Below are 23478 nucleotides of genomic sequence, written 5' to 3' on the forward strand. Positions count from 1 at the left end.
CTAGAGTCAAAATTCCAAATTGATCTTTATAACTACCACATGGATGAACCTATACATTCATCATACAGTTTAATCTAGTCATGTTTCCGTAGTATTTCAATTTGATAACCTTAATTGGTACAGATTCTTGGAGGATAGTTTTATTTTTGTATATAAATTGGGGTCTGTTTATGATGTTGGTCCTTTGTACTTCTAGGTGGCATTTCAGACAATGTGGATAGTATTTTGGAGATAAGGTTGTGGAGTGTGAGGATGGTGGGGGACAGGTTCTCTGTATCTTTAGATATGTTCTTCTTTTATTCCAGACCTCCACTAAACTCAGGAAATGGGATTTTCTTCCTTCATCCTGCAGCTCTTCTCCTCCAGACCTGTTTCTGTTCGATTCCTCACCGTTTTAGTGTGAATCACCCATGGTCTAGATCTTAATTTTGTTAGAAGGTTGTCAGTAGTGAGAAGTAGTCGGTCTTCAGACCCAACCTTGGCAAGGCCAGTCTACTTGGGATGTTCTTCATTTATCTCACTCTTTGGCAGTTGCTGTAGAATTGGAAGAGTTGGGTTATTGGTACCTTTGATCTCTTACCTTAGCCAGTAACTTAATTTGCACCTTTATGCTTTGCTTGCATTTTGTTTTTTAGCTGTTTTATTTTTTTTTTACCTGCCACCTAGTGGCTGAAATGTTGCTATACTATTGATAACCACCAATTTTAGCAAAATAATGAGACAGAGTACCTAAAAAGATTATGTAGCCTTCCCTCCTTTCCTCTCCCACGATAACATTATCTTTAAAGGTCTACCCAGATGATCACCAATCTTGGAATTGAAGGTTTATTTCAAATAGTTGCTTATTTGGTGGTTTATATTATTATTTAGGCCCAAAGCTTTGATTTAATAGCTTCCATTTAGCTTATTTTTGAGATGGACAAATTCTTAGGGATATATCTCTGCTCTGTCCTGTTTTTCTTATTGAATTTAAGTCTTAAGGGGTCTTTGTTATTTTTTAAAAAAATATTTTATTTATTTATTCATGAGAGACACAGAGAGGGAGGCAGAGACACAGGCAGAGGGAGAAGCAGGCTCCATGCAGAGCCCGACATGGGACTTGATCCCGGGTCTCCAGGATCGCACCCTGGGCTGAAGGCGGCACTAAACCGCTGAGTCACCCGGGCTGCCCAGGATCTTTGTTATTGTGAAATACTATTTTACTTTTATCCAACACTTCTTACCACTAAGAAGCCACTGAAAAAATTAGAATTGTGATAAAGAAGGGATAAAATATACTTGTTTTTCAAATAACAGCATTTTTTGATAAGTCATTCTTGAAAATTAGTTAGGAATGAGTAGGAAAGTACTTCTACTCATACCTTCTGAAATATCTTGATAACTTTTTTGGCTGTTTTATGATTATCTTGTTTGGTAGATTCTGATCTTTTTTGATTGAACTTAATTCAGCTCTTGCAATGTTTACAAAATTAGATTAGAATTAAAAGATAATGATTTTGTATCTTTACTCAGTATTACTGTTTTTCACTTACCTTGACAATAATATGTGCTTTATGCAAAATAATGAAGTATTCTATCATGAAGTGAGTTATAGAATTATAGATATGAATGACAGAAACAGTAAAAGTTATCTGTTATCCCATCACCTTATCTGTATCTTATGTATAGTTGACATAGTAATTTATTATATCCGATATTGGCAGCGGGGTGGATACATAATTTTAAAAACTATACAGTAATACAGTAAAAATATACAGTAGTATTCAAACATTGTTTGAAGTTAAGAAAATATCATAGATTACCAAAGGAAGGAACTAAAACTCTCCTGGATTACTCAGAGAAGACTGCAGATCTTACTTGGTACAATAGTATACAATTTTGTGCTTTGCTTTTTTCTCTCTCATGTTTATTTCAAAGGTAATTAAAAATGTCAGAGTTTACTATAAATAATTTCTAAAGGCAACCTAACTTACGTGCATGTACCAGTATTTACATAATATAAATGCCTAATAATAGTGGAATGATAGCCTATTTGCTTACTAATGTGATAAACATCTTTGTGGTTAAATCTGTAATCCAAGTTATTTCTTTAAGACAAATTTCCAAAAGTGCAGTTAAGTAGGCCTAAGAATATAGATTTTAAAAAGTAAATATAGCTAAGCTGCTTTGCAGAGATGTTCTATCAACTTTTACATAATATAATTTGACCCTGAGGCATTCAGATATTTTTATTTGGGTCCTTTTCAGAGGGGAATGAACTGAAAAAATTACACTCAAGTTGGTAAAGATGATATACAGTGTTTTTTTTGATACATTTTTAATTTGAATTTTATTCTTAATGTTCATAGTTGCATACAAAAACCCCCAGCGATTTGTAGTCTCTGACACTTCATGTATAGAATCAAAAGAAAATATTTTATATGGGCTCTTAGATTATCCTGAAAAACTAGAAAATGATTTCCTGGCTTAACTGTTAATTTTTTAATTTGGTGTGGTTGAACTGAGACAACAGCTAACATCTTGAAAGCTATAAAAATGTACTGTAGATTTTTAAATTTTGTTTTAATTTAAGCATTTGTATTTTTAGAACAACTAGCTGGTTATTATTTTTTCAATTGGGTTATGAGTCAGAATTGGTTCTCTAAATTATTTTCATGTAGTAGACTTTGAAATTACTTTGGGCAAGAGTAAACAAATCTGGAAAATCCAAATAAAAAGAGTCTTTTTTTGTGTGATTAAAATTTTCATTGTGGAAAAAACATCATAAACTTTACCATCTTAACCATTTTTAAATATATGGTTCAGTAGTGTTAGGTGTATTTACAAGGTTGTAAAGCAGATCTGTTGTAAAACAGATCTTTTCATCTTGTAGAACTAAAACTATATTCATTAAACAATTCTCCTTTACCCCTTTTGTTTAGCCCTTGGGAGCTACCATTCTTCTTTCTTCTATCTATGAATTTGACTACTTTATTTAATTAATTTTTAAGATTTTCTTTTTTTTTTTTTAAAGATTCTATTTTTAAGTAGTCTCTGTACCCCCTATGTGGCTTGAACCTACAATCTCTAGATCAAGAGTACATGTTCCACTGACTGAGCCAGCCAGGTGCCCCTGAATTTGACCACCTTAGATTCCTCCTTATAATTGGAATAATACAGTATTTGTCCTTTTGTGACTGGCTTATTTCACCTAGCATATTGTCCTCCAAATTCTTCAAAAAAAAAGTTTCAAACTTCTCACTATATAACAAGCCCGTTTCATATTATCTATGTAACCTACTTTGTTATCTTTGTGCATAGCAAATTTATCCTGTTTTTCAGATGAACTGAGTTCACTTCTAAGGATATTATTAAATGTCTGTATCAGGTAGATTTAAGGTAATACTTGCTGCTATCATAAGCTCTAAAATCTCTGTAGTTCAAAATAATAAATTTTATTTCTGAGAGAACAGTGCAATATGGTATTTAGTGGATAACGTACCATGCTGTGATGCAGCGACCCAAGCCCTTTGTAAATTGTGGCTCATCCAATCTCTAGAACAGTGCTTCAGACTTTAATGTTTAATAGAATGACCTGAAACATTTGTTAAATCACATACTTGGGCCCTTACCTGCACCTAGTTTTTGATTTAATGCATCTGATGTCGGGTGGGTGCTAAAAATGGGCATTTCTCACAAGTTCCCAAGTAATGTTGCTGTTGCTGTTACGGGGACCCTACTTTGTTATCCCTGCCCTGGAGCTGAAATTGAGAGCTTCTGCTCTAGGATCTTGGTGTCCTTTGCTTCTAGCTGATGGAGAAAGAGAGGAACATCACATTTGAGGTTTTTAGATTGAAGCCTGGAAATGGTATACATTGTTTCTGCCCTACTTTCATTGACTAGAATTGAGTCACATGGCCATGCTCAACTACAAGGGAGGCTGGGAAATAAAACCTGGTTTGTGTCCAGGAAGAAAAGCAATGTGGCTTTAAGGAACACATAGTGGTGTTTATTTTTTAATGTAACTTAAACTCAAAATGCCAAGTTTAATTAATTTATGTGGAAGAGATCTTCAACATATATTCTCTGTTTTCCACTTATAAGGTAAAAAAGAAGTTGATAAACTTCATTTAGCTGAAAAGATTCGTTTGTATGAAATATTTTTTTCCCTGGAGGATGCTGAATAAATAGGAAAGTCAATTTATAATTAACAAAACCTTTTCAATGAAACTTAATAGATTTGTTCTTTAAGCAGTTTGGGAAGGCAATTAACTACACCCTTATTTCTGTTCATCACCTGCTGAGTTTTTTCTACACAGACTTATTGTTGACAGTTAGCTTCTTGCTGTTTTATGCCTTTTTTTTTTTTTTTTTCAATTTTGGGAAGAAGATTCAGTTAATTATGTGGTTTGCGGTATGTAATTTAAACTCTGCCTCAAAGTGCCATGTGTTTGTGTGGTTTTTAGTTCTTAACTGAAACTTTGAGGTCAATATTTATACTTCTGGATTTTTTTTTTTTCCCCAGAGGAAAACCACCTACTTTGAGTGTGAACTTCTAGAAAGTGTTCAGGGGTGTTTATTTGGGCTAGGATTGAGAACAGGAATTAAGCCATCATATTTTATTCCTTATATTCCTTAGGATATAAGATTAAAGGCTTCATATGACTTTATTTTGGAAACCTTTATATAGCTTGATGTTACAGAAAAGGCTGGGGAAGCATCCTTTGCCCACCATAGGGACCTCTGAAGACAGCTCCTTGTTTCTTCCTTTTGTCTGGGACTATAGATACATGTTTGACCCTACAGTGCACGTGGTAGATAAATGTCTTTCTTCTAAAAACAAGAGTATTCAGGAAAGTCAGCTGTTAGGACAGAGCTCATTCTTGGTTTTCTGACAGGTAGGGAAATGATCATTCCTAGTTCACAAAGGAAGGACTTGTCTCCTAAGATGTTTTGCCTTCTGATTCTCTGGACTATGAATACGAGCTCTTCTTTGCCAAAGCAATTGCAGTTGAACTAATAATAATGGGATATGGTTCCTGTAAATGGAGGCATTAGGCTTATATGTTTGATTTGGCATGTGTTGATCCTCTTAGGGGTTACTGTTTGGTCACTGGAATTTAGAGAGAGGGAATATTAGGAAGTGACAGTGACTGGCATATCCCAAGGTATGTGAGATTGTCCTTTTTTGCATAGATAAAATTGGAATTGGTTTTATTTTCCTTTCTAAAATTAAAAGTTTAAAAAGGGAAGCATATGCTTAATGATAAGATTGTAGGTGAAATTCAGTTACATTAAATGCTGTTGTAATAAAATTTTACATATAACCTGAATATTTATAAGCTCTAATTCAGCTACTAGTTACAATATAATCTTAGAACACACTTTAGTTTTTCTAAACTTTTCTTTGTCAGTAAAATGGGAATGGTAATAGGAAAAATCAAACTTGTGTAAGAATTAAATAAAAAAAACAAAAATGAAAGTCTATTGGGTTGGAAAGACTATATATAGTCAGGGAGTGTTTTATAGTAAGTTAAAGTATATGAGATATTTGGGAGATTCTTATACTAAAAAATTATTTATTTATCTGAAATTCAAATTTAACTGGAGGTCCTGGGTTTTGTTTTTTTCTTTCTTAATCTGACAACTCTAATACTAAAGTATCCTAATATATTCTAGTACTGTGCAAGAAAGAATATTGCCACAAAAAAGAAGGAATTTCAGTGACTTCTTTCTGTTCGTCCTCTTATCTTGATTTGGAAAGTGTGGAATGGGAGGGTTTATTGACTTTGACCTATAATAGTGAAGTGGCATTAGTGAAGTGGCAGTCCTCAGATGCTCAAAATTACTTCTATGTATTTTACAAATTAGAGGTATATTTAGAATACCAGGTCTCTTTAAAAAAAAATCCACATATTAAATTAGATATCCCCTAATGAACACTACTATAATCAGACTATATAAAAATCTAATAACAAAAATTTGACTGTATAGAATATTTTAATGGATATTGTGGTTGGGGGAGAGACTGGTAAATAGGTACTGCCTAGGTATCAGGAGTTTTTAAGGATTAAAGAATCCCAGAAGAGACCTAAGATGACCTTGCCAATTTAATTATTTAAACACATAGTACTGGCAGCCCCGCTGGCGCAGCGGTTTAGCGCCGCCTGCATCCCGGGGTGTGATCTTGGAGACCCGGGATCGAGTCCCACGTCGGGCTCCCTGCATGGAGCCTGCTTCTCCCTCTGCCTGTGTCTCTGCCTCTCTCTCTCTCTCTCTCTCTCTCTGAATAAATAAATAAACCTTAAAAAAAAAAGCCACACACCTAGTACTTTATGCAGAGTTGGTACTAGACTAGAGATATGGACAAAGTAGTGAAATATTTTATTTTATTTTACTTATTTTAGAGAAGTAGAGAGGGGCAGAAGGAGAGAGAGAAAATCTTAAGCAGATTCCCTGAGCACTGAGACCAATTCAGGGCTTGATTCCAAGAACCTAGGATCAGGACCCAAAGTGAAACCAACAGTTGGACACTTAACTGACTAAGCCACCCAGGTGCCCTGAAGTGAAACATTTATTAAGCTTTTGTGATATTTTGTAAGAGCGGTAGGTAATTTCACTGTTTCTAGAGGTCAAATATTGAGAAGAATTTTAAAATTTCTAGTTACAGAATGCCAAATTCATACATTTCTTTGTCAAAATCTTGAGGAGTGAAGTAATCCCATTTAGAAATTGAGCTAACAATTTGCAAACATAAGAATTTTATCTATTGGGTCAGATCATGACTAATTATATCTACCATTTGAGCTGTAATTATGATCACAGAGTATTATGTGGGAATGTGTGATTGCCTTTCCTCCAAAGTTTAGGGTTATATCAAGAGTACATTTGGGGCTCCTGGCTGGCTCACTTGGTAGAGCATGTGACTTTTGATCTCTGGATCATGAGTTCGATCCCTGCATTGGGTGTAAACAAACAAACAAAAAATCTTTAAAAGAACTATTATATTTATCAACATGAATTTAACAATTTCGAGAAATTTTAAAGCTGTGAATGTTCATTGATTATGGAACAAAATCGCACTTTAAAATTTGGGTCTAAATTTTTTTTTTTTTTCTAGTTTTAGTTGATCCTCATACTAGTACATATAGAATTGGTAAACAAGTCTGTATATATATATTTTTCAGGATTTTGGTCCACCTCTTTTCTGATTATATCTAGTCATGTCAGCTTCTTGTTCATTTTAGTTAACTGTAGCTAATTTGCTAAAATCTAATTTACAAGTCTTCATTTGCCTTTTTGTCAGTCACAAGGAAAAGTGGCTTATACAAATTCACCATTTAAATCACTTGTCAAGAAGTTGGCTTAATTTTATTTTCTCCAGAAAGCACTAGAATTTGAAATAACCCTGATAGGTATTTTTCAAATTTACTGATTATAGTAATGAAGTTCCATTTTTATAATACTTTAAAATTAGGGGTTTAATTGGACATTTTCTACATTAATTATTTAGGCTGATCAGAATATGTAACTATATATTGTTATATTATTTAGTAAAGATTTATTTGAAGTAGATACTATATGTGTGAAGTTTTTAGGAAGTAAACTGCTTATTGAATCCTAGGAGTTCTTAATTATTTTAAGATATAAGGCACCATCATTTAAAAGCTAACTTTATTTAAATAAGCAAGTGTATATACACTATATATATGTGTGTGTGTGTATATATATATATAAAAATATATATGTAGTCTATGATTATTGAGGAACCAAAGACTTTTAAGTAGATCTATTAATATTTACTATGTTAGAAATTTAACTTGAAACACTTAAAAAATTTGCCAGCTAATTCATTTAAAAATCACAGTTGTAAGCCCATTACATGTTAACTAACATAAATAACTATTTTCCCAAAAAAAAAAAAAAGAATTTAGTGAGGAAAGTGAGATTGTTTTACATTTTGCATTATCTCTTAATGTCTGACTTATTAGCAAACCTGAGTTCTCATATCTGCTTCTACATTCCAACTGTTGCAATATCATGTGTTATGTAGCATCTAGAAAATTATACATTCATAAGAGAATGAGAATGGAAAAAGGTACATTTGTTACTAAAATCTTTTTTTTTTTTTTTAGGCTTGTAGACCCCTCTCAGAATCTCAGGAACTCCTCAGGCATTACCCTGCCACACTTTGACAACCTCTGTTCTAGATAGTATCTTTAATCTGTAGAAATTAAAGACTCAAAAGAAATTCTATAAAAGGGCAGCCTGGGTGGCTCAGCGGTTTAGTGCTGCCTTCAGCTCAGGTCGTGATCCTGGGGTCCCGGGATTGAGTCCCGCGTCGGGCTCCCTGCATGGAGCCTGCTTCTCCCTCTGCCTGTATCTCTGCCTCTCTCTCTTGTCTCTCATGAATAAATAAATAAAATCTTAAAAAAAAACAAACTATTAAAAAAAAAGATTCTTTAAAAAAAACCCTGCATCCAAAAGATTAGTAATTCCACTGTGTCATCACATCTGGTTTGTGTTCATATTTCTCTATTGTCTCCTAATTTTCTTATAGTTTGTTGATATCAAGAGTCAAAGTTCACATGTTATATTTGGTTGATATGCCTTTTAAATTTTAATGTATTGGTTCCTCTTCCTTTTTTTTCTTTGTAGTTTAATACTTGAAGAAACTGGGTCATTTGCTCTTGTACAGTTTCCATCATTCTGGTCTTGGCTGAGTGCATCTCTGTGGTATAGTTTAACATGTTTCTCAATCTCTGTATTTCCTGTAAATTTGTAGTTAGATCTTCTAGAGCTTTGATTAGATTTGGTTTTAGTTTTTTTTGGCTAGACTTCTTAGGTACTGATGTGTACTTTCTTTCACATTTCACCAGGAGCATGTCTTTTTGTGATGTCAAAATCGATTAGTCTGTTCAGGTTTTGTCAGCTTATAAAATTTCCCTCTTAGTTTTTCTCTAATAATTTTAGGATCTATTGCTAATTTATGCCCTAATCGTTCGGTGTTGGAAAGATGATATTCTAATAATCAAGGCTGTTAGCTAAGATTCTTCAGTCAAAGAAGACCATTTCCTCTTCTACTATTTCATTAACCTGAAGTAACATTTGTAAAGAAAGGGCCAGAATAAAAAAAAATTTTTTTCTCATTAAACTTTTGTTTTAATGGGTCTTAAAATTCTGTGACAGAATTTTGGTCAAGTTGTTTCCATTAAAAAGTACTGATTTTAAAAACTAATAACTTAAAACTGCCACACACACAAACCAAATGGTCCACACAACATTCTCCCTTCCTTCTGAGGGTTTTACGATGCGTTGTTCTCATTAACCAGACTTTTACTATTCAACCCAAGTGGCCGATTGACACAGTTCTGAGGCCGTTCTTCCACCACCGATCAAGACTGGGGTGGCAGGTGTTGGGGATAATACTCATTTAGCCTCCTGGGCTTTCTGGGCAGACTGGGGGACTCTGCCAGCTCCAGCTGCCTTCTTGTCCTCCGCTTTGAGGACATCCGCGCCACCGTCTGTCTCATGTCACGAGCAGCAAAACGGCCCAGAGGAGGGTGGTCAGAGAAGCTCTCAACACACATAGGTTTGCCAGGAACCACATCCCCAGATTTCACGAACTTGGGACCATCTTCCAGCTTCTTTCCAGAACGACGATCTACCTTCCCCTTCAGCCCAGCAAACCTGCAAGCGCTGTGAGCTGCGGGTCGGCCCAGCACAGGTGCGTGTCCAGCACCGATTTGGCCTGGAGGTTCAGGAGAATCACCTGAGCCGCGAAGCCAGCTGCTTCCACGGGTGGGTCCTTGTTGCTGTCGCCGGCCGCGTCGCCGCGACGAACATCTTTGACAGACACGCTCTTGACATCGAAGCCCACGTTGTCCCCAGGAAGAGCCTCACTCCAGCGTCCCGGTGCATTTCCACACTTTCCTTCGGGTGTAACATTGACCGGAGCAAGGTGACCCCCTGCCAGGCCGAAGAACACCAGCCCCCCTCGGCCCCGGGCCGGTACCGACACCACCGATTTTGCAGGCGTCCCGGAGAGGCGGGTGCAAGGGCTTGGCAGGTGGACGAGTCGGCGGCGGGATGCAGCCAGAGCTCCGAGCAGTGGGTTCCCGCATCCCCGTCCTCACGGGGCACTTTCCGTCCCTGGCCCCACGGCGTGTTAGCCCCTGGCTCCAGCCTGTCGTCACCATTCCAGCCAGAAACTGGCACAAATAATGCTACTGTGTCGGGGTGGTAGCCAATTTTCTTAATGTAGGTGCTGATTGTTGGTGTTAACACAATGGATTCCACTGAGCCACCTTACAGCCAGAAGAGATACGAGGAAATTGTTAAGGAAGTCAGAATACAATTTTTTATATTTTTTCTCTAAATTTCCAGAATAATTAATTGGTGACCTAGCAACCTCTAAAGATGTTTAGAGAGTTTTTTTCCCCCAGGTTTTCTTTAATTATGAATTTATAAATTTATGCCTTCCATTCACCATTCCTTTCAGATGTTCGAAGACTCCTGTCTTTTTGACAAGTGGAAGCCCTTGCCCTTGGTACAACCTCAGTAGATTTTGATAGTTTACTTGTTCCCTGGAACAAGATGTATTAAGCTCATCTTGTACATTTCTTTCTTCAGGCATAGAATCTGGTATATGACCCTAATTCCTTTCAGTGGGAAATGGTATTTAGACATCATAATCTGGGTGACATTTATGTTTATTTCTGCAAGCTTGTCATTGTTTATAGTCCTTTTGGTGGGCAGAGTTAGGAAAACTGTATCTTATAGAAAGGAAAATAATTCATGAGGTCTAGATGCTAGTTCAAATTCATAAATAAGATTACAGAAATTGGGGTACCTGGGTGGCACAATTGGTTGGGCATCCCACTCTTGGTGTTGGCTCAGGTCATGAGATGGGGCTCCGTGTTGGGCCCCACATGCAGCACAGAGTCTGCTTGAGGATTCTCTGTATCTCTCCCTTTGCCTCTTCTCCTTCCTGTCCATCTCTCTCTATCTCAAATTAGAAAAAAAAAAAAAAAAGATTACAGAGATTTTACTTTATTTTTTATTCTGTATTTTTTTTCTTAAACTGGAAATATTGGTTGTGATTATGAAATCACAAAATGCTGGGGAGACCTTGCTCTGTTTTATTAAGAAGATAGGCCCCAAATGCCTTAAGGGGCCCGGTAGCTAAACAAATAAATCAGGCCTGTTGCGAGAATCAACAGGAAATATCAGAGGCTGATAAAACGGAGAGCATATGTCCCACCTGATGGAAGCATGTGTGACGTGGCTATAAGTAGTTTTTACTTAGAGAAAATACAGACACAGTATTGCTTGGTTTTCACAATAATTTTTTTTTCATTTGAGTATAGTTAATACACTATTGATGTTACGTTAATTTCAGTTGTTAGCATAGTGGATTCAACAAACTGAATCTTGAACTGTGCTCACCACAAGTATATCTACTGTCTGTCACCATACAACTTTATTACAATATCATTGACTATATTCCCTATGCTGTGCCATTTTTTCTTGTGACTTACTCATTCCTGAACCAGAAGCTTATATCTCCTACTCCCCTACATCCATTTTGCCCATCCCCCATCCTCCTCTTCTCTGGCGGCCATCAGTTTGTTCTTTGTATTTATAGATTTAATTCTGCTTTTTGTTTATTTTTTATTCATTTTTTTTTCAGATTCCACATATAAGTGAAATCATATATTTGCCTTTTTCTGACTTATTTCACTTAACGTAATACCGTCTAAGTGCATATATTTTTTTTGAGTTAATATTTTTGTTTTCTTCGGGTAAATACCCAGTAGTTGAATTACTGGATTATAAGGTCATTCTATTTTTAATTTTTTGAGGAAAGTCCCTACTGTTTTCCACAGTGGCTGTACCAATTAACATTCCCACCAATAGAGTATGGAGATTCCTTTTGCTCCACATCCTTGTCAATACTTGTTATTATTTTTTATTTTAGCCATTCTGACAGGTATAAAGTGATATCTCATTGTGGTTTTGATTTACATTTCCCTGATGATTAGTGATGTTGAAGATCTTCTCATCTGTCTTTTGGCCATCTGTATGTCTTCTTTGGAAAAATGTCTATTTAGGTCTTCTGTCCATTTTTTTTTTTTTTTTTAATTTACTTATGATAGTCACAGAGAGAGAGAGAGGCAGAGACACAGGCAGAGGGAGAAGCAGGCTCCATGCACCGGGAGTCCGATATGGGATTCGATCCCGGGTCTCCAGGAACGTGCCCTGGGCCAAAGGTAGGCGCCAAACTGCTGCGCCACCCAGGGATCCCTTCTGTCCATGTTTTAATCAGATTGGGTTTTTTTATGTTGAGTTGTATGAGTTTTTAATATATTTTATATGAGTTTTTAATATATCATCCCTTATCAGATGGATATATCATTTACCAATATCTTCTTCCATTCCATTCAATAAATTGCCTTTTTGTTTTGTTGATAGCTTCCTTTGCTTTGCAAAAGCTTTTTATTTTGTATTGCAATCTCAATAGTTTATTTTTGCCTGAGGAGACGTATCTAGAAAAATGTTGCTATGGCTGATGTAAGAGAAATTACTGTCTGTTTCTCTTTTAGGTAGTTTTATGGCTTCAGGTCGCACATTTAGATCATTAATCCATTTTGAGTTTATTTTTGTGTATGGTATTAGAAAGTAGTCCAGTTTCATTCATTTACATGTAGTTGTCCAGTTGTCCCAACACCATTTACTGAAGAGATGGTCTTTTTCCTATTGTATATTCTTACCTCCTTTGTCATAGATTAATTGACCATATAAGCGTAGGTTTATTTCTGGGCTCTCCTCTTCTATTCCTTTCATCTATATATCTGTTTTTGTACCAGTACCGTACAGTTTTGATTACTACAGCTTTGTAGTTTATCTTGAAGTCTAGTATTGTGATAATGTTACTGAAAGATCCAAGTTCGGCTGCTCATTGCTCAAAAAGCCAATACTCAAGATGAATTTTGATTGATAATATGAACTTTATTCAGGAGGTCCACCACCTGGGGAGAAGGTAGAGTCTTGTCCAAAAGCCGACTCTGAGATTTCTGCCTGGCCCAAAGATTTTTAAAGGAACTTTAGAGCATTTAATCAGTAAAAAGGGAGCACAGTGGTCTGTAACACTTTTTGATTGCGTGTAGACTCAGTGGTGCCAGCTATAGATATTATGGTGGTTGTGATTGGTGCCCAGGGTGGCGGGGGAGGTTGTGCAGGAGAGTTTAGTTCCGAGTTTTTCTAGGAATTAATAAACGATCTGTAGATATGCCAAGAAGGTTAACTGATCATGATCACTAGGGCTAAAGTTGCTTGCTAAGACTTACAGACTACTAAACTGTCTGGAGGGGCTGAGGCCATGGATTCAATGTGATTTTTCTTTCTCATGATTGCTTTCGCTATTCAGGATCTTTTGTGATTCCATAACAAATTTTAGGATTCTTTGTTCTAGTTCTGTGAAAAATGCTCTTCTGGTTTTTGCATTTTTTTTTTAATTTTTATTTATTTATGATAGTTACAGAGAGAGAGAGAGAGGCAGAGACACAGGCAGAGGGAGAAGCAGGCTCCATGCACCGGGAGCCCGATGTGGGATTCGATCCCGGGTCTCCAGGATCGCGCCCTGGGCCAAAGGCAGGCGCCAAACCGCTGCGCCACCCAGGGATCCCCCGGTTTTTGCATTTTTTAAAAGAAGATATAAATCTAGGTGTATTATGTGAAATTATTTAGCTTTTAAATTTTGACAACTAATTCCAGTTTTTAAAAGGGCCAAACAAGTATTTTCTGCCATAGGCTTTTGTTTGTGACTTCTTGTGGAAAAGCTCTAAGGAACTGATGGTTAAGCTGGCCTTTCAAGTTCTTCTAGACCTCAGGCATCCTGAAGAATACCATGGGAAAGAGCAGGAGGAAGAGGACTTAATCATGTTGGTTTTGCTAATTGTGATGCATTTATTTATCTAACTTCTCTTTTGGGCTTTTTAAAAAATTTAAATAACTATTGATCATTAATTTTGCCTTTTGTTTCTTTTTTCAAATTCAAAATAGGAACTGACAACATCTCAGAAAAGTGGTGGGAATGTTCTTCAGATGATGTATGAGAAGCCTGAACGGTGGTCTTTTACCTTCCAGTCATATGCGTGCCTCAGTCGAATAAGAGCCCAGCTTGCCTGTCTTGATGGCAAGCTCAAAGATGCAGAGAAACCTGTATTATTTTTTGAACGATCTATATATAGTGACAGGTATATATAATAAATGAGTTGCACTTGTCATTTTGGAATCATGGCTTGGAACTGGAGCTTTTTTTTTTTTTTTTTCTGTTTCCTGGTAATCAAAACAAGGCTGTTTTGAGGATTTGAAATGCAACATTACCTTTAGCAGTTTAGTAATAATGGCTAATGCCATTATTAATTATAGGGAAGCCCTAGTGTTAATTAAAGTTGCTAGCTTCCGTGGAAACTTTAAGGAATATGATAGCCATCTCATTCAGATTTGCAGAGAAGTATTTTTTTCTTCTACCCTTCTTAAAATCCTCATCTCCTTTGGTTAAATCTGGATCTGTACTCTGGACTTGCATCTTCAGCAAGATCAAAAATCTCTAAGGGGGGGGATTTTTGATCCTTAGAGTTACCCTGCTTATGCAAAGATTCTTTTAAGCTAGAGTTGGCTCAGAACAAATGTTCTCAAACTTTGGTCTCAGGATCCCTTTTCATTTTAATAATTATTGAAGAGCCCAAGAGCTTTGTGTCTTATTGATATTTATGTTATTAAAAATTAAGATTGAGAAATATAAAGAACATTTACTAATTTATTTAAAATTAGTAATAATAAACCTATTACATATTAGCATAAATAACATACTTGTAAAGTTATATTTTTCAAAACAAAAGAATTCGTGAGGAGGATCATTTTATATTTTTGCAAATCTCTTTAATGTCTGACTTAATAGGAGAGAGCTGGGTTCTCATTTATGCTTCTATATTCATCTGTGTGCCATGTTCTTTTGGTTGAAGTATAGTATATACAGTAATCTGGCCTCTCATGGAACCCTTGAGAAGATCTTGGGGACTACCAGGGGTCCTTAAACTACATTTTTGAGAACTGCTGGCAAAGAACATATTTCCTATAGTTGGAGATATTCTGTTGATTTTTTTTCTGCTGTCTAAGGCATTATCTGCCATGGATCTTGGGAGAATGTTCCATGTCCATTTAGTAGATTTACTTTCTCTTTTCTGTTTCTTTGTGTTTTTTGGAAAGGAATTATGTGTTGATATAGACTCTCTTTCAGGTATGTCTTTGCAGCTAATCTGTATGAATCTGAGTGCATGAATGAAACAGAGTGGACAATTTATCAAGACTGGCATGACTGGATGAATCACCAATTTGGCCAAAGCCTGGAACTGGATGGAATCATTTATCTTCGAGCCACTCCAGAGGTGAGACTCAATAAAAATTTGCTTGCTCCATTGACAATTTAATATTTAGAAATCCTTTTGGTGGCACGCAGTGAAGGCAGTTTAGTTGAACTCCACTCCCTTACTCTCTACCTCTCACATCCAAATTAGAAACTCATATCTGTGTAGATAGAAGCATTCTCTTTGTCAGCAAAGTAGAAACCCAGATTTGGCAAGTTGCTCTTTTTAGGTCTTTCTTTGTACTTCTCAGTTTTGTTCTTCATTATTTCTTCCTAACTTTTGCAAAGTCTCTTACCTGTTACAGCTAGATTGAAATTTTGCTTGAGTGACTGCTAGAGTATAGGCATCTTGGTGTGAGACAGGGTATTTTAATTACTGTTGGATTTCCATTGCCTAGAACAGGACCTAGATATATAGTAGGAGCTCAGCAAATATTTGTGAATGAATTGCAAAGTTGATGGAGGTCTGTTTCAAGAAATCTTTTATGTCTGTTCATGGCTTGGACTGGATAGCAGCTTTAGTTGAGAAGAGACTTAGAGGGCTCTTTCCATCTTCAGTTAAGGGAGCTTACTTAGAAATGTGCCTTTCATGATCGGTTGTAAAATAACTGTTCTTACTTATATATGAAGTTATGTAATGAATCCAGGAAGACCAAGTGGATGACTTTCATAAAGCTAACCTAAATAAGAGCTTATATTTATTAAATTCTAGATTTGGTGCTTACATTCCAGTTTTTCTGTTTTTTATTCCTGTCTTCCCTAAGACACAAAGAAGGCTCTGATGAATATAAATGTCATGATTTCTAGCCTGAGAGAATATTATGTTATTATTGAAGCTGAATTTTTAAAGAAACCAGGTTTCTGATTCCAAGTGATGACTTTGTTCTTTTTAATATAAAGGAAGCTTGAATTTAACATCTATTTTGAAATTCACTTTTGTTTTTGAGAATAATTTTTTTTTATTTTAATTACGAAAATAGGGACGCCTGGGTGGCTCAGTGGCTAAGTGTCTGCCTTCGGCTCAGGGCATGATCCTGGGATCTGGGATTGAGTCCCATGTTGGGCTCCTTGCAGGGAGCCTGCTTCTCCCTCTTCCTATGTCTCTGTCTCTCTCTTTTTCTCATAAATAAATAAAATCTTTAAAAAAATTACAAAAATAGTAAATGTCAATATAGCACATAAAGAATACTAATAATTTCATTTTGTTAGAAAGTATAGTCAGTATCTTAAAGTCTAACACAAGTCTAACTTTCATTTCATCAGTATTATTTATAATATCTTGATTGTAGGATCATGTAAGTATTTGAAAAGAGGATTTATAATACATTTTGAAGCATTTACATTTTACCAAGCTTATTTTGTACAATATTTTTCAAGTATGGATCCCATAAGTTTATAGACTTACTCTAAAAGTACTATTTGGTTTAGAGTCATCAAATGATTGAAAAGCACATGAAGGGAAAAATGAACTATTTCAACTTTTTGGAAGGAATAAATGGCGATTTTGGCTAGCGTAACTCAAGAGACACAAGAGAAGAAAAATTTAATGGTAACAGACAAGAATAATTATTCCTTGCCCCTAACCTCTTTCTTATTGTTTGCTTTTAGAAATGCTTGAATAGAATATATTTACGGGGAAGAAATGAAGAACAAGGCATTCCTCTTGAATATTTAGAGAAGCTTCACTATAAGCATGAGAGCTGGCTACTTCATAGAACACTGAAGTAAGACTTCCTTATTCTTATTTACTATTTAAAGACCTTTAAAATAAAAATTTAATCTAAAACGTGTACAGATTTTCATTTTCAACCATTTTTATTTTAAACTAGTATTGTAAGATCTACCAGAATTAGGTGTCAATTGTGATTCTTTTTATTGTAATGAGATCCTATTTCCTTAAAATTTTTATGGCTAATCTTCCCCAGTGGTATTGATAGCATATAATTAAGTGATGGAGTAGGAAATATACCTGTGTATGTTACTTAGGTACTCTCTTTCAGAGAGAATTTAAGATAAGATCCTTCAAATTTATTTTTTAGATCAAGGCTTGGGAGGTTGTATAACACAGTTGTTAAGAGCATGGACTTTGTTGTCATTGGATCTTGGGTCAAATCCAGACTGACTTGTTAGGCATCCTCTGAGCCTCAGAGTGTCTTCCCTGAGCTTTAAGTTTTCTCATCTTCAAATGCAGACATTCCTTATTTTATGTTAAGATTTTGGTTTTTGAGGATTATATGTCATAATGCCTAGCTTTATATATTTTACATTGAGATTTTTAGATATTATTAGTATATAGTAGTAAATCTAGGGAAGGAAGAAGGGGCTTTCAGATAAAGTACTTGCAGAATAAATTTAATATAAAATGATTGACAACATTTTGATATTCCAGAGATGGTATAAGAATAAGTTTTTAGTGTTTTTTTTTTTCTTTATTGCTTTTTAAGATTCTGTTCACCTCTTTCTTTTTAAAACAGAACCAACTTTGATTTTCTACAAGAAATCCCTATCTTAACTCTGGATATCAATGAAGACTTTAAAGACAAACACGATGGTCTTATTGAAAAGGTATATTTATACAAAGACTATACACTAACATTTGTTTTGTCTAGAAAAGTGTTGTAACTTGTGGGAAAACAATTTTCTAACAGGAAAGAAAACAAAATTATACTGAGACCATTAAGAGCTTTAGAGGGATTTAGACTTTAGATTCTAATCCTAACTTGAGATTCTAGCTCTGTGGCCTTCGCTAAAATGAGGAGGTTCTTTGATCCTTCTGTCCCTTTATCTGTAATACAGGGATGATCACATTAACAAAAGTTCTTGCTCCCCTCCTCTCTTCTGCTGTTTCGTCTTCTTCCCCTCTTCTCTATATCATCAATCTTTAGGTACTTGAATAATGAACTACTTGTGAAATTAAATTTATCTTTTTTAACTTAATTCAGTATGAAAGATACTTGAAGTTGTAGGATAAAGATTTCATTCATTTTTATATTTAAGTCTTGAAATTAAAGGATTTTTAGTTTTGACTTTCTGTGGGACCTTGTCAATGATAAATTGGCATTGCCTGATCATTGAGTCATTGTCTTAATCAGACTTAATCTGTCCTCTACATATTTGGGAGCTGACTATATTCTGTTAATGAGTGGTGCCTGTACTGATAAAGGGACTGTAGTAAACCTATTGATGTACACTTGAGAGAGAATAGTAACGGGAATTGTATAATAAATATCCTACTGTCCATGTTAATTAACTTAGTGATGATCCAAGATCTAAAGATGAAGCCACATTTTTTTTTGGTTTGTTTAGTTTTGAGAGAAATTTAATTTTTTTCTCCTTCACAAAATATCTGTTATTTACTATAATAGGAAGCTGACGTTCATAAATGATATATCTCAAAAACTTTGAAAATCTCAACACTTATTATTAACTACTCATATAGTTGTTTTTCCCATGATATATGTAAAGTAAAGCATATCTGGAAAATTCAGATGACCTCTTTGTATCATAATGATGTTAAAAATATAGGATATATATGGATACCTGGGTGGCTTAGTCAATTAACCGTCTGCCTTCAGCTCCAGTCATGATCCTGGTATCCTGGGATCAAGTCTCAGGTTAAGCCCAACATTGAGCCCCACCATGGGGCTCCCTGCTCAGTGGAGAGTCTTCTTCTCCCTCTTTTTCTGCCCCTCCCCCTGCTCATGCTCACTTGCTCTCTCTCTCTCAAATAAATAAATATTTTAAAAATTTTATTTAAATTCAGTTAATTGGGGCACCTGGATGGCTCAGTGGTTGAGTGTCTGCCTTTGCTTCAGGTCTTGATCCCAGGGTTCTGGGATTGAGTACTCCTGCATCAGGCTCCCTACAAGGAGCCTGCTTCTCCCTCTGTGTATCTGCTTCTCTCTCTGTGTCTCTCATGAATAAATAAAATCTTTAAAAAAATAAAATAAATTAATTAACATATAATGTATTATTGGTTTCAGAGGTAGAGGTCAGTGATTCATCAGTCTTATATAACACCCAGTGCTCATTACATCATGTGTCTTCCTTAATGTCCATCACCCAGTTACCCCCTCCTCCACACCCCCTCCCATCCAGTAACCTTCAGTTTGTTTTCTATGATTAAGAATCTCTTATGGTTAGTTAGCTTCTCCCTCTCATTCTGCCCTTGCCCCTGCTCATGCTTTCACCCACTCTCAAATGAATAAAATCTTTAAAATATTTTATAAAATATATAGGATATGATTCATTTATGATACTATGAAATTAAATGAAATACAATTAAATCAGCCATTGTAATACTAACAGCCAACCAATATTTTAACCGAGTGAATCTGTAAAACCACTTTTTAACTTTATCTAATACTTCTGTGTTTTGACTAAGAATCGTATATAAATGTTATTGTTTACCTTTAATTAATACTAGTAGTGGGCTTTCTTGTTTTCTTATTGATATATGTAACTGACATACAATGCGATATATAGTTTCAGGTGTACAACATATTGATTTGACACTTCTATATATTATGCATTGCTTACTACTGTAAGTGCAGTTACTGTTACTATGTAACATTATTACTATAAGTATTTTTTTTTACTATAAGTATTTTTAAGATATTATTTCAAGGCAACAATCTTCCTTTCTTCAGAAGAATTATGTGTTATCTAGAATTTATAGAGAATAGAATCTTTTTGCATTGTGATGTTGTTTAGTTGATTAGGTTCATTCACAACTTATATGACCTTTCCTTGCATATTAACATTACAGATATGTATACATGACTCATATTTGTGCTTCAGAAATATTATAAATTTTACATGTCTGGACCTTTCAGAGTTGTTTAAACCATCACAATTTCTAATACTTTTGGTGCTAAAGCTGCATGTCAGTGGTCTATGTTATTATAAAGAAATTATGAAATTTGTGTTATGGCTGTTATAGAACTGTATGAATCTTAGATGAAAACTTAATAACTCCTGTAATGACATTTTAGGTCATTTATCTTTTACTACTATGATATTAATATATCTTTTGAAAATAAATACTGTGGCTTTGTGATGGAGTTACTTAGTACAATTGAGGTCTTCAGCTGTTATATACTATTAAATAGAGATGGATATTAGACATTTCAAATTATTCAAGAATTATATTAATATTTATTTCCTCCCCTCAGGTCAAAGAATTTTTGAGCACTTTGTGATTTTGCTGAAGACTAAAGGCAGCCAAGTGATTCTAGATACTTCAGCTTTGTGTATCTTCATAGCTCGATATTCATACAAGTCTCTAGAAAACTCAGGTTTTTTACCATTTTTTTTTTTTTGTCATTTTTGTTCCAAGAAAAAAATTGTTTTGATGAATTCTGTATAAAAGTTTATGAGCAATTTCATTTCTTTTTGGCTTTTTAAAAATAAAGACATCGAATTATCTCTCACAACAAGAAGTCTGGAGGTAGATGGTTCCAGAGTAAGTACTGGCTGAACTACATCATGAAAGGACCCGGCCTCCTCCTGTCTTTCCCTTCTATTACTTTCCTAGGCAGGTTGGCTTTTTTTTTCTTCCCCCTGGTGCTTCTTATTTCACTGGTGAACAGTTTCTTAAGTGGGAACTTTAATGTTACATAGTAAGTGTTAGTGTGTGCTGTATAAATTAATGCACCGATTACAAGTTGGAAAGTGGAATTTAAGAAATCCCAAAAAAAGGATTATGAAGTTTTATTTTAAATACTTTTGATCAAGCGTCTCTCCTTCCATCTTAATTTATGTGGAAGATAAGATCAGTTTAGTATTTAATCACTTCATTGATATTTATGAATGTATCTATAATTCATTAATAAAGGAGCAGGTCAGACTTTGTTCCCATTTTGTAATGGCATAACCTATCGTATAAGTAATTAATCTTTATTCTGCTTTTGTTTTTACATTTGTGGTATGGGTGAGACTTGTCTTTTTGCATGGGATTTTAGAAGATTAGAGAGGAAATGATAACATGTTTCTGTATTTAAAAGATAAGTGTAAAGATTCAATTTATATGGAGCTTAAAATAGCTGCCTATTTTTTTCTCAGACCATTCTCTTAGAGTGTATATTAAACTTATAGTTAAAAGATTGGTTTAAAATATGATTGCCTATAATTTGTTTGAGGTGAAAGTATGGTTTTCCCTAAGTTTCTTTCCATTTTTATTGGTAAAAATTTAGTGGAACATAGCAAGGGATAAGTTTTTCCATTTTATTTTTTGTCGACTCTACTGGGAGTGAGTAGTTTCTCATCTTTACCTTTATACTTACTTAAGAGGTCAAAAGAGAAACTGAAGACAAGGTAGATTATCTTCTTAGATGCATCATCTCTTTTATCCTAGCTCTAACTTCCTTCCCTACCTGCTTTCCTTACTGTCTGGATTAATTAGGCAGCCTGCTACTTTATTATTATTTTTTGTTTTTGTTTTTATTTATTTTTTCGTAATTTCTATACCCAACGTGGGTCTCCAACTCATAATACCAAAATCATGAGTTGCACACTCTTCTGACTGAGCCAGCCAGGCACCCTGACAGCCTGCTGTTTTAAAGCTTAAATGAAAGTCACACGTTTCTACTTTTGAGAACATGATCACTTTTCACTTCACAGTTTGCTTTGCTTCTCTGTAGGGGTTATACCTTCAGTTTTTTCCTCTTTTATATGTTCTGTATCTTGAAAGTATTATCATTTTTGTTAAATATATATTAGGAAACATATGTAATAATAAAGAATACAAGGGGGTAGAATAGTTGTAATTTTTAAAACTGCATGGATTCATTTTAGGTCTGTAGATAAAGGTTTTTCTCAAGTTTGCTTAGTTAAGGTGTGCAGTGTTTTTCTATGTAACCTTTCTACTTGATGTTTTAGAAAAATTCTGTTTTTGAAATGAGAAGAGTCACTTTGACTTTGAAACTATCATTTTCCTTTTTAAAATGTAATTTTTTGTTTTGTGTTTTTGATAATTAAAGATGATAATTTTGTAGGTTAAACATTGTAGATGCACTGATCTTGAGACTTTGTCTCAAGTCCTATACTCACCATGAATATTGAAACCATTTCATGATATTGTATGGGGTTTTTTTTTTGTCTGTATTTGATACAAATGAATTTGTTTACTAAATATTAGTTTAGTAAATAAGTGTAAATCTCATGAACTGTGATGGAGCTATACTCATTGAAATGATTATATCTTTTTAAAATTAAAATTTATCCTACTTTTGAAAAAAATATGAATATAAAACAGTGACAATGGTTTAAATAAATAACATCGATTCTGTTTTAAGTGAAGACATAATTTGGAGATTTTTAGTGACTTCTAGAAATGTTTAATTTAATGCCTTTTTAAAATCTGTAGAATTGAAAAAACCTTTAAAATTTTTTTTGTTAAGATTCACAATAAAAGCTGTACCATTGGTGGGTACAAGAGTATTGAACCTAGTGGTCTGCATTATCTTTTTTTATCCTATTTCCCATATTAGATCATCTTACATCAGACTGTATGGACTAATTTTTATTGTTTGCTGTTTTAATAAGGTAATTTTAATTGTGCAAGACATTCCCTCATTCAGAGTAGTCTCATCTTTTATGTCAGAAACTGAACACTATATACTGAACCCTGCTAAAAATTAGGTCTCTCATATTTTATTTTTTTAATTTTTTAATTTTTTTAATTTTTTTTAAAAATTTTTATTTATTTATGATAGTCCCAGAGAGAGAGAGAGAGAGAGGCAGAGACATAGGCAGAGGGAGAAGCAGGCTCCATGCACCGGGAGCCTGATGTGGGATTCGATCCCGGGTCTCCAGGATCGCGCCCTGGGCCAAAGGCAGGCGCCAAACCGCTGCGCCACCCAGGGATCCCAGGTCTCTCATATTTTAAAGGAGAAAAAGTCCCAAAGTATTTTTTATAGAAAAATGTAAATGTTATTACCTCCAGAAATGCTAGACTACAGACCTTATTTGGATTGTATCCGTCCTATCTCTCTCTCACTCTCTTTTTTTAATAGACTATTTTTTAGAGCAGTTTTAGGTTCATAGCAAATTAAGTAGAAAGTAGAGTT

The 23478-nt window shown here is 34.8% G+C and overlaps 1 protein-coding gene across 1 annotated transcript in view; it reads left to right on the top strand.

The window, feature by feature from the left end:
• The window catches only part of DCK (deoxycytidine kinase), a 31160-nt gene extending 8306 nt beyond the window's left edge, over window positions 1–22854 (top strand). Inside the window, exons 3-7 of the mRNA XM_038556287.1 lie at window positions 14044–14237; window positions 15284–15431; window positions 17018–17133; window positions 17884–17974; window positions 20584–22854. Coding sequence (XP_038412215.1) covers window positions 14044–14237; window positions 15284–15431; window positions 17018–17133; window positions 17884–17974; window positions 20584–20610 — 576 coding nt within the window. The 3' untranslated portion in view covers window positions 20611–22854. The remainder of the gene's footprint in view (window positions 1–14043; window positions 14238–15283; window positions 15432–17017; window positions 17134–17883; window positions 17975–20583) is intronic.
• Window positions 22855–23478: the final 624 nt, after the last annotated feature.

Source organism: Canis lupus, chromosome 13 (assembly GCF_011100685.1).
Source record: "Canis lupus familiaris isolate Mischka breed German Shepherd chromosome 13, alternate assembly UU_Cfam_GSD_1.0, whole genome shotgun sequence".
Lineage (NCBI taxonomy): Eukaryota > Metazoa > Chordata > Mammalia > Carnivora > Canidae > Canis > Canis lupus.